The sequence below is a fragment of the Varanus komodoensis genome, unplaced genomic scaffold (genome assembly GCF_004798865.1).
Source record: "Varanus komodoensis strain SLA01 unplaced genomic scaffold, ASM479886v1 scaffold26, whole genome shotgun sequence".
Taxonomy (NCBI): domain Eukaryota; kingdom Metazoa; phylum Chordata; class Lepidosauria; order Squamata; family Varanidae; genus Varanus; species Varanus komodoensis.
The window spans coordinates 6,076,949-6,088,794 of NW_025335684.1; the positions used below are offsets into that span (position 1 = coordinate 6,076,949).

The 11,846-nt window shown below is 52.1% G+C and overlaps 1 protein-coding gene across 4 annotated transcripts in view; it reads left to right on the forward strand.

Annotated features, from left to right (window-relative positions):
• Positions 1-11,846, forward strand: part of ADAP1 (ArfGAP with dual PH domains 1) — a 55,358-nt gene that overhangs the window by 27,838 nt on the left and 15,674 nt on the right. For all 4 annotated transcript variants that reach the window (XM_044433254.1, XM_044433255.1, XM_044433256.1 and 1 more), the window contains exons 5-6: positions 6,067-6,179; positions 8,735-8,881. In XM_044433254.1, coding sequence (XP_044289189.1) covers positions 6,067-6,179; positions 8,735-8,881 — 260 coding nt within the window. The remainder of the gene's footprint in view (positions 1-6,066; positions 6,180-8,734; positions 8,882-11,846) is intronic.

An 11,846-nucleotide genomic window follows, 5' to 3' on the forward strand; every position in this document is an offset into this window, starting at 1 on the left:
TGGGGGGGGGGGGGAGGATCTACCTACTGCCCAAAAGACCATGGTGAGCTGCTTTGGGGAGGTAATTCCACAGGTGGGGTGTTACTACTGGAGGGGCCCCTCTTCTGCCTCACCTCCTTTGGTGCGGTCACCTGCAAAAGGGCACCGGAGATTACCTTAAGTTCGGGACAGTTAAATATGGAAGGAGATGATCCATCTCTCGGCACCTTTAATGTTTTGACCAACTCTGTCTCCAGCCTTTGGCAGCTGGGTCCAGAAGGGCCTCCTCACAGTGTCCTGCTGCCAGTCAGAGTAACCAACCTGAGGCAGAGAGGTGCACTGGTTAGAGTGTTTCCTAGCACCTTGGAGACCTAGCCATAAAAGCTCACTAGGTGACCTTGGGCCAGTTGCTGCCTCACAGCCTTACCTACCTTGCAGGGTTGTTGTGAAGACCTAAATGGAGAGAGAGAACTATGTGCTCTGTGGAAGGCAGAGGCATAAAACGGTGGATTGCAGCCAGGTACTTTTAAGAGATATGGCCATTTAATACACCTCTGCCTTGCACTGCCTAGAAATGTTCTAAATAAAACCAACTTTGCTTAAAAGCAGCCATTGGAGGAGCAGGCAAGGACAGCAAGATTCCTAGGGCCCCAGATCCTAAGCACGGATCATGGTGTGTCTCCAAAACCAACTAACACCAAATTACGAAAAATGTTCTACTCTCTGTGAAAAGGGAATCGGCCTGGGTGTTCTGCTAAACCTTGTGTGATAGCTTAGCAGGAAAGACGCTTTCGTTTTCTGGCTGGTTTTCACAGTATTGATTCCCAGCACTTGGGCCGCAAAAACGATCAATTTTTCTTTTCAAAATGTCCTTTTGGCTGCCGTGCAGAGGGGGAATGTCCTGTAAGCGCTGGCAATTTCTCACAAACCGCTTCCTGCTCCCTTTCAGCCCAGTTTTCCCCCTTTGGGCATTGGCATGGGAGGGCTGTTCCCCCACCCCAAAACCAATTCACTCGTTCCTGCCTCCAGACTCAAAACCTTATCTTGGAAACTTTCATCAGACTACCACAGGGGTGGGAAATACCCAACACGTGTGTTGTGTGTGTGTGAATGCTTCCTTACCCCGGATTTCCACAGGCCAGATGGCTTGTGCCATGGACTTGCTATGGGAGAGCTTTGATCACACTTAAAAATGCTGAGATGCGGCTTGACCGTGTCCTTGGTGTCTCCGGTTTCCCCAGTGTGCACACAGATCCATGGATCGTGCAGAGAGGTTAGGAGCAATTGGGTTTGCTTTCTCTGCTCTGCCTGAGTGCCAGTTGCCTCGAATTGAATAAATTGAATCGTTTGCAGCCTGAATGGGTTAATTGGGCATTGTGGAAACAATCGATTTAATCCGCAGCGTTCGTCTCCCGGCTCGGCCGGCCGTCTGGGCAAGCGGACATCCGTGGAGCTGTAGGAAGGGCGCTTGGAAGCTGGGTTCAAATAGACCAGGGGACAAGACTGGGGAACACGTGTTCTCTTCGGGAATGAAGAGAGGAGCCTTTTGAATAGACGTGTCGCTGGAAAGCCGGCAGCTGCGGACTTCTGCGGGCAAGATGGGAGCATGTTCTTTGAGGCGGGTCACAGTATACTCTGGGTGCAGGACCTGGGGAGGAGACTCCTTCCCATCTCTTTGGACGCGCATGTATCTGACAGCCTGGGTCTTGCATCTTTTGAAGCTATGGCAGCCCTGGGAAATCAGCAGGACCCAAAGGTCCTGAGAAACTCCTGGATCCTCACGGAAGTGCCGGGGGGATTGTGCATGGATGAGCTTTCTCTTGAGCTTGGGGAGGGGGTGGAGGGGGCACATGACCCTCACTTGGCCCTGTGTGAGCTGGGTGACGTCAGGGTCCATGGCCAAGTCACTGCTCAAGCTGGGGAAGTTTAGTCTGTGCTGTGTCTTCCCCAGGGCAGAGTGGAATTGTCCCTGTGGGGTGGAATAACTCAGCTATTCCTCCAAGCCACAGCTGGGCCCCCCCGGGTCCTTGCTTCTATCTCCAATCTGCAACTGGGGATAAAAACATGGATCCCCCCCCCCCCCACACACACCATCCCCCAAGGGGTCTGGCTTAGAGGTATAGTGGCTGACTTGCTTCCCATCCTGGCTGCAATGTCCAGGGTGGTTTTCTTTCTGGATGTGAAGAAAGTTATTATTTTACAGAATATTTCCTCCTGAATAAATTAGCCCCAATGTAAGATAGGTCGCTCTAGTGCGTGTTTGATGCATAGTACTGTTGAATACAGCTAAAATGAGAAGCGCAACCCCCAACCTCTGGAGTACACAACAACACACACACACCCTGTTTTAGGGCGGGCAGGTTCCAGGCTCACAGGAGCTCTGGGTGTGCGTATGTGCGTGCATATTTACCTGAATCCATCAGGCAGAGTCTGCTAGAAGGGAATGAAGGAGTTTGCTTGGCGAGCCACTGTGACGCGCTGCACAGGGAGCTGAGCTGGGGCTCGACAGGTCTGGGTTCTCGTCTCCACGCAGTTATGAAGCTCCCTGGACGATGTTGGGCCAGTCAGTTATGCTTAGCTTAACCTGCTTCAGGGAGGTTCCTCCGAAAACAATGATAGAAGCTGCCACAAATGCCAATGCAAATAATAAATATTTGAATAAATGTGGGTTCTAGAACAGAACAGAGATTTATTTATTGATGTGTTTACTTATCTATGCATTTTTGCATCTGTACGCTGCCCCATGCGCCATAGTCTGGGTGGCTTGCAGTCCTCCCACATCTCTGGTCCCTCCAGTGTTTCTCTTTGGAGAGAAGGGAGAGTCATCTTGTTGTGGCGATGAACAACCTGGAGTCAGAAATCCGTCTATTGCAAATTATCCAGAGACCCATTAGGAGATCCAGAGGTACTTGCTCTCTTTGCTGCTTAATTCTCCTTCCTCCCTGGGAAGCGCAAAGCAGGCAGTTGCTGCTTTCCTCCCGCCTGACATCCCTGCTTGATTCATGACGGGGTGCCGCTTCATTCTGCACGTATCACCCATGATGGATCATGAGAGGGCTAATGAATTTCTCCTTGGAGGTGGCTGACAGCGGATAGACCGCTATACAGGTGATGCCTGGCGAATACGGTGGATTAAATCGTCAGGTTTGCTTCGGGGCTGGCTGTTGTGATGCTTCAGTTTTGACATTTCGGTTTCTAACAGCTCGTTCTCATAAAGAGCGAACTGTTCTGCTCTCGGAGAGATTTATCTGGTTGCTTCAAAGACATGGCCAACCTTTTATGGATGGGTGTGTGTGATGCCTGAAACAGGCATGTCCCAGTGAATGTCTGGAATGTGGATGTCGAATTTCAGCATCCCTGATGGGGCAATCGCTTTATTGGATGTTCAACAAAGGGGAGCAAGAGGTGGGGAGGGGGGAACAGCTAGCCAAACATCAGAGCGGCTAATTCTGTGAGCTTGGGAAGGAGTTTTCTCCTCCTATGGTAGTCTTGACAAGACAAGCAGTAAAGGTGACCGGAATCTAATTTGCACGCTGACAATGGCTTGTCCTCAGCATTTCCAGTTAAAGTCAGCAGAACAGAAAGTGCTGCTGTTTGGATCCAGCTTTGCATCCATGCACATCTGCAGAGGAATGACCCTCGCTGAATAATTCACCGCTTGCAAACGGCTAGCCCAGGGGTCTGCAACCTTTAATACTCAGCCATTTGGACCTGTTTCCGTTTCCTACACAAAAGAAAACACCGGGAGCCGCAAATCCCTTTTGACATCTAAAATGAAGATAACACTGCATATATCGTTTTTTACCTTAATGCTATGTATATCTTCATTATGATTTAGCTGCAGCTCTTGTTCAGTCACTAAAAACTGTTATTTTTAATCTTACATTATAATCTAGTAGGACTGCTTCCATATATTTTGAATAGGAGAACAGCTTCCTGAAGAGTCAAAGTCAGTGCTAAAGGGCTGCATGCATTAAACAGCAAACCCCATAAATTCGTCAGCAGTAAAAGCAAATGAATCTACCCACGTACCATTAAACATTCGATTTTCTTCAGAAACTTTTCTTCAGATTTATCCATGGTTGGATGGGGGGAAAGCTCAGTAAATCGTAGATATAGGTGTGTTTAGTGACTGATTAGCAGATAAACAGTCAAGTGCTGTGAATTGTGACAGGTCCCAAGTGCAGCTTTTAACATTCAGATGAAGGAGGTTACATTGGGACAAAGAGAATCCTTTCAGCAGCAACATGAGAGCCTGCAGGAAGCTTGTTTAGCAGAGGAATGTAGCCATTTACTTAACTAGCTGATTTGCTTGACTAGCTAGCACTGTGTTCCTGAGTGGAGCAGATGGACGGAGCCGCAGCAGAGGGGTTCAAGAGCCACATGCGGCTCCGGAGCCGTGGGTTGTCAACCCCTGGGCTAGACTGTTAATTAATCTGGGTAGAATTCATGTCTTGGCAGTAATCATAGAAGGTGGAGCCCCAGAAATTCAGGAATTTAATGTCTGGATCCTGAGCTCTGTAAGCTGGTCTCTGGTTAGGACAGCCTTCTGAGTAGCCACAGCAACTCCCATCATCCTTGACCACTGGACTTACTGACTGGCCCTGATGGGACTTGTAGTCTGAAATATCTGGAGGGCATTGGCTTGGGAAAGGTTTGTTCAGCAGCAATGCGGCTTCTATAGCATAACCGACCTGCCTGCTGTGTTAAATGCACAAGCCTGCGGCTGATCCCTTTTCTAGTTTAAATGCGAGCAATTCCCCCCCTCCTGCGACCACTGCATGCAGGTGAAGGGAAGGATTAAACCTTCCCACCCAGCCACTTTCTGCCCCTAAAGCTCCCCCCCCCCCCGCACGACACAAAAGTGGAAGAAAACTCCCGACAAAGAAAATTAAGATAAAATATATATTGGTATTTATGACTAGTTTCCTGCTATCTACTTGGGTTATATTTTAATAGCATTTTCAATTTCTGCGATTGCTAATGTCTTAATGTGGTAACAGCCGATGCCTGGCTATTTTGCATTTATATATAAAAGCAGACTACAAAGAGGTACGGTCAATAAAGTAATCAAGGACTGCTTTTGAAGAGCGGTGTTGACCGAAGGGCACAGGGAGGAATGTTCGGGCCAGAGTGGGACTTGGGAGGCCCGGGTTCCAGTCCCGCTCAGCCATGACGCTTCCTGGGGGACTCGCTGCCTAGCCCACCTTGCAGGCTTGCTGCTGGGGGCAACATGGAGAGAATGAGGGCCATGTGCACCACCACGGGTTTCTTGCAGGAGCAGTAAAAGCCCGGAGATGGATGCAGTCAAGCTGAAGATGGAGAGCAAAGGCCTGGACTGGACCAGGTTGCGGTCTCTGGCATTCGCTGTGCTGTGCTGAGCCGTACTGGCGAGATCGTCCTCCCCTGGGAGTCCCCCTTGAAAGAGATCAGGAGGGGGAGGGCCTTCTCTGTGGCGGCCCCCCAACCGTGGAACTCGCTCCCCAGAGAGGTTCGCCTGGCACCAACGCCTCTTTCCTTTCGGCGCCAGATGAAAACCTTTTTATTTTCCCACTATTTTAATTGCTCATTTATCATAATCCGTGGTTTTACATTTAATAGTGGATGCTGTGCTATTTTTATCTTTATCTTATTTTACTGCTGTGGTTGTGAACGGCCCCGACACCTCTGTGATGGGACAGTGCACAAAAGTTTGAAATAGAATAAATATCCCCTCTTCTTGGAGATGCGTTTCCTCCTGTTTGCCAACACTGAGGGAGCAGCGGGGTGTCCTTCGATCAAAAACAGCAAGAGAAGATGCTGCCCCATCGCTTCCTTCCGACCCACTGCTGTCCCACCCACAGAGGGGGCACGAAAACCCTTCGCCTCGTCGCCTCTCCTGGAAAAGCGACTCCGTGGACGGGTGTTCATGCCGGCCCCGGTGCTCGCAGCAGCGCTGAGCGGGCAGGCGCGATTTCCCGCTGGAGGAAAGATGCGCTCTCTGGCCCATTGTGCAGGTGGTTTGATGTTCTCGTCCAGAGTTGTCAGCTATGACCTGAAAAACAACCACGACGCTGTCTTGTCTCTCTTCTTGTCCCTCCCGTGTAGGGTACCGGGAAGGATACCTGTGGAAGAGAGGTCGGGACAACGGGCAGTTCCTGAGCAGGAAGTTCGTCCTTTCGGAACGCGAAGGCGCCCTGAAGTATTTCAACAAGAATGATGTAAGAATCCCCCAGGAGCGGCTGTTGGGGGCGCTGCCCTTTTCCCCTGCTGCCAAGAATGCCTCGTGCCCTCCAGGGACTTTGCCAGACCCTCTCCCCTTCTCTGCCCTGTGCTGTTTATTCTGTGTCACATTTGGGACCATACGTTCCCCGATGGGTGTTTTTTGTGTGAGTACACAGTGAATCGTGCCCTTTGCATCAAAGAACTCGCATGATGTTTGCTTAGGTCTTTGGCACAATTTTACCGACTCTTCAGCCAAATAAAAGTTCCCACAACAGATTTCAGGGGTTAGTCCTAAGACCATCCCTGCCAATCAAAAAGGCACAGCACTAGAGGAAATTGGGTTGGGAGGGTGGAGGGAAAAAACAAACCAAACTTAGGCCCCAGATTTCAGTTTAAGAATCTGTACGGGTGTGCTTCTGGAAGGGAAAGATGAGGTGGCTTTGCACCTTTTCTTTCTCAGGGTGAGGTATGGGGCTGGAAGAGTCTCCTCCTTGTTAGGATATTTATCCCATGAGTGACAAATGCATTATGGGCCTTGGTTCTCTCTGGCCGCTGGACGAGACCAGAATCTGGATCCCTAGAGAAGTTTGGGGATTATGGGAGCTGGAGTCCCACCGCAACTGCAGGACCATAGGTCGTTCACCCTGCAGAAGCCCCTGCTGTTCCATCACTTTTTGGCATTGAGCTGCAATGAAGAGAAAAAATCTGCACCCAACTTGGCATTTGAGTGAGCATTTTTAAAGTATTTTCTCTCCCCCAAGCTATGCAGTTCTAAAAATGGCTTCTGCTTTGAAATGCACAGTTTTAAACACATGTTGAGCGGGTTTTTTGAGCCAAGAACAGTGTCGGAACATTTGGGAAGTGTGAAAGCGGCTGTATGACTCAGCTCCACAGAGCGCTTCCTTCTGCCGAGTCAGTTCATCTTGGAGTTGGTGGCCCTCAGAACCAGGTGGAGCTGCGCTTTCGCAGAAAAAGGTGGACTTCCAGGAGGGATGCAATGCAAGGGGAACGACTCCTGCATGGCTGCATTGCAGCCTCTGAGTCGCCAGCACCCTCTTCGAGGCATGAAGGCTACGGACCTCCCACCTGGGGCAGATTGGGTGCCATCTGCACTTCGGCTTCATGGCTTTTTCTTCCTGGCACGTAAGGCCACTGCGGGCAAGAGGCAGGTCTCCAGATGCCCTTGGAGTTCCACTCCTGCACCCCCGACCATTGGCCGTGCTGCAGGGGCTTCTGGGATGGCCCGGGAGTCCAGAACAACTGGAGCTCTACCCGCCTTGACGCAGGGCAGCCCAGGTTTTGGAAAGCCCTTTCTTGCATTGCTGCCGTGTGCTTGTGTGTGGGGCTGAGAGCCAGGGAGGCCCTACGGGGCATCTCCTGCCTTTCTCGTCCCCACTGTCGTCTGGGCAGACAGAGGCAGGGAAACAGTAATGAAGGAAAGAAGCCAGTTTGGGGGCGGGGGGGGGGGTTGTCCCTCCTTGACTGTGGCTGCCATGTTTGTTCTCGTGGCCAACCAGCCCTATCAGGCCACTGACTTACCTTTTTTCCAGGCCTCTGAGGGCCTGTGGGGAAGACGTCCTCCCTGGCTCCTTCTTCAGTGAGTCCATCCTCTCAGCCCATGGCCACCTGCTGTGCTGCCGCCTCCTCCTCCTCCTCCTCATTGCCCAGATCCTTCTTTAAGAAAGCCATGTCTGGGCCATGCCCCCCCCCGCAACACCCGCAGCCCTTAAGCTGGAGTCCCTGGGGAGCAGCCCCCAGTAGCGGCGACCTTCCCAGAGTGGATCTCAAGGGCGCCTTCCCACTTTTCCTTCCTCTCCTCTTCGGTTGCATTTCTGGGCTGCAATCCGCCCCCACTGGCCTGGGCAGCGGGTGAAGGAGATGGGTTGGCTCTTGCACAGAAGTCCGTCGGCCGGCGCATCTGGGCACGCGGGTGGGGCTTCCTCCGTGACGCATCGTTGCTGCCGTGGCCTTTTCGGGAAGCGAGAGTCCCCTGTTCTCCGCGGTGCTGAGCGAGCGGCAGGCAGTTGCAAAAGTTCGCATGGAGCTGATGCCACCCGCCATAATAAAGGGAACTGTTTTGTCTGTGCTCCGCTTAACTGCTTGCTCGCCTCGCCTGCTCCTCACCCGCTCCGAGCTTTAGCAGAGGCTTCAAAAATAGCCACGTAGTTGAAGTTTTCAGCCCATCTTTAACGGGACACTTCCAGCAGAATCGTCCTTTGTTGTTCTTCTGTATTGTTTGAGAGCTTAGGGAAAAGGCTTCCGCACATGTTTCCAGGTTTCCTCCAGACCGTCATTTCTCTAATATTGCAGAAATGTGCCCCATGGCCCTCCCCAGTTGCCCTGGCTGCTGCTGCAAGGGGGGAGGCTGTGCCCCGTGGGTTCGTTCCCCAGAACACTGCGCCTGCGTGTTGGAGTCCTTCTGCCTGCCGCGGAGGCGCTGGAGAGGGCTGTACCACCAATGCAAGTGCTTTGCGCCTTCCAGCCCGAGCTTCTCTGGGCACGGCTCCCGCCTTAGCTGCAGCCGCTTACCGCCACCCTGTTTTTCCTCCAGGCAAAAGAGCCCAAAGCGATCATGAAGATAGAGCACCTGAACGCCACCTTCCAGCCCGCAAAAATAGGCAACCCGCACGGACTGCAGATCACGTACCTGAAAGACAACAGCACAAGGAACATCTTCGTGTACCATGAAGATGGCAAGGTGGGAGCTCCGGAGTAAGAAAGGGGGTGCATCCTCGGAGTCACTGTCCGCACCGCCCAGGGAGTGGCGATGAGACACGGGTGCAGGCCGGGGCGAAGGGGTGGTAGAGCCACATGTCCTGAGCATCCCCTGCACTGCTGTGTGTCGTGCGATGGCGCGTTTTGAGCATTCCCCCAGCGCCAGTGTTGTGCCCCCTGGGTGGATAATCCGTAGCGCAGGAGTGCGGAACCCCAAACCAGAGGGCCAAATGCAGCCCCTGGGGGCCTCCACCCGGCTTTTCAGGTTCTTCAGCTGGCCACGCCCCTTTCCCTGGCCACGCCCCCATTTATCTGGCAGCTTCTGTGCTCCCCTCTCTCTCCTCCCTTTCCTGCCTATCTACCTGGAGAGGCTCAAACATCTTCCTGGAGGCTTAGCAACTAGCAGTTGGAGTCTGAATCTGAAAAAAGGGGGTGGCAGTTTGGCTCCGCCTCTTCGGCCTTCAGCTCCACCCACTACTGGAATGCCCCGCCCCCATAGATCCTCTGAGGTTGATTTCCCATAGAGGTTCGGTGCTGCCAGTGAGGCCTATACAGGTGGCTGCAGGTTCTGTCAGGCAGGGACGGCCACAGCCAGACGGCAGTCCTAGAACGAAAAGGGATGTTGGGGCTGCCAGATCGGGGCCCCCGAAGGGGCATTCCAGCCGGGCCCCCTGAATCTGAGCTGCTCGCTCTGAGCACGGGGCCATCAGGACAAATGCTCTTCCTTGTCTAAGGCAACTGCTGATGCTTCTGGGGTTAAGCAGGCCACTAAGTCCCACTCTTCTTTCATCGTGGGAGAAAAGTGCCTTTTCCCGTGTCGACTCCTCTCGCCCGCAACTGTTGTTGACTCTTGCAAAGCTGATTGGTGCTGTGAGCCTGTGTCTTGCCCGTGTTCTGCAGGGAGTGCAAACGCTGGTTTGGTGGTGGTGCAGAGCTCCTCATTTTTCAGCTACGGTCCCCTTGGCTGGGCAGAAACCCCACTCAACTCCACTCCTTGGGGTTGTGGTCTAAGTCGTACGGCTCAGACAGTGCCATTAAGCTTCTGGAAGACTGAAAAGCTTAAAGTTTATGTTGGAAGGGCAATATTGAAGAATTGATCGGGAGAAGAGGAACGGGCATGGTTGCTTTGCTTGCCACACCCCGGTTTGAGAAGCCCGCGCCATGCAGCTCAGGCCAGAGGCTGTCACAGAATGAAATGTGCATGTTTGCTTGTGAGGAAGCCATACTGAGCTCTGCAAACCCTTTGGCTGTTTCTCCCCAAGGCTCTGTGACTAAAGAGAACTTGCAAAACTCTTGATGCACAGCTGGGGGGGATGCGGCCTGTGCTTTCAGTTTCCGCAGCTCACATGCTACCTTTGTTGGTGGGCAAAGTGCCCCCTGCAGGCCTCCTCGTGTGACGGCCAAATTCTGGCCCTGGGGATAGGACACCTCCAGTCCTGTGCAGATGGTAGGCCAGGGATGGCGAACCTTTTAGAGGCCGAGAGCCCAAACTGTAACCCCAAACCGACTTACCTATCGCTAAGTGCCAACAAGGCAATAAAACCTGAAAACTGAGGTTTTAGTTTAGAATAAACAACTCACAGCCAGTTCAAGCAAATGTGTGTATCCTTGGCAGCGCACTGCCTGGCCATGCGAAAAATCAGAGGAGTCGTGGCTAATGTGTCGCGGCTCATTGCGCCAGGGCCTGGCGTCAATACTGCGTTCCGAACATGCGCACGGCCCCTGTGTGTGCAGCTATCCGGGGCTCGGCCGCTGGGGCGATGCTGGGATGACACCTGCTGAGAGGGCTCTGTGTGCCCGCTGTGGAAGGCATGCCATGGGTTCGCCACGACTGCCCTGGCCCTACCCTGGAGCACTCCCCAGACCCTAATAGGGGGCTAAAGGTCCACTGAAAAGAGGGCGATTTTCAAAAAGCCTTCCTGGAGTAGCTTTTTCTGCACAGCTCATCTTTTCTGCCCATTCTAAACACATACCAACCGTCAAAATCATGCCAGGACACCTCGTTTTTCTAACCCTAACCCTACCCTGGTGCACACCCCTAACCCTAATACAGGGCTAAAATTACACTGAAAAGGGGGCGATTTTCAAAAAGCCTCCCTGGAGTAGCTTTTTCTGCACAGCTCATCATTTCTGCCCATGCTGAACACATGCCAACCATCAAAATCATGCCAGGACACCTCATTTTTCTAACCCTAACCCTACCCTGGTGCACACTCCTAACCCTAATACAGGGCTAAAGTTCCACTGAAAAGGGGGATTTTTAAAAAGCCTTCCTGGAGTAGCTTTTTCTGCACAGCTCATCTTTTCTGCCCATTCTGAACACATTCCAACCATCAAAATCATGCCAGGACACCTCGTTTTTCTAACCCTAACCCTACCCTGGTGCACACCCCTAACACTAATACAGGGTTGAAGTTCCACTGAAAAGAGGGCGATTTTGAAAAAGCCTCCCTGGAGTAGCTTTTTCTGCACAGCTCATCATTTCTGTCCATTCTGAACACATTCCAACCATCAAAATCATGCCAGGACACCTCGTTTTTCTAACCCTAACCCTACCCTGGTGCACACCCCTAACCCTAATACAGGGCTAAAGTTCCACTGAAAAGAGGGCGATTTTTAAAAAGCCTTCCTGGAGTAGCTTTTTCTGCACAGCTCATCTTTTCTGCCCATTCTAAACACATTCCAACAGTCAAAATCATGCCAGGACACCGCGTTTTTCTAACACTAACCCTACCCTGGTGCACACCCCTATCACTAATACAGGGCTGAAGTTCCACTGAAAAGGGGGCGATTTTCAAAAAGCCTCCCTGCAGTAGCTTTTACTGCACAGCTCATCCTTTCTGCCCATTCTGAACACACGCCAACCATCAAAATCATGCCAGGACACCTCACTTTTCTAACCCTAACCCTACCCTGGTGCACACCCCTAACCCTAATACAGGGCTAAA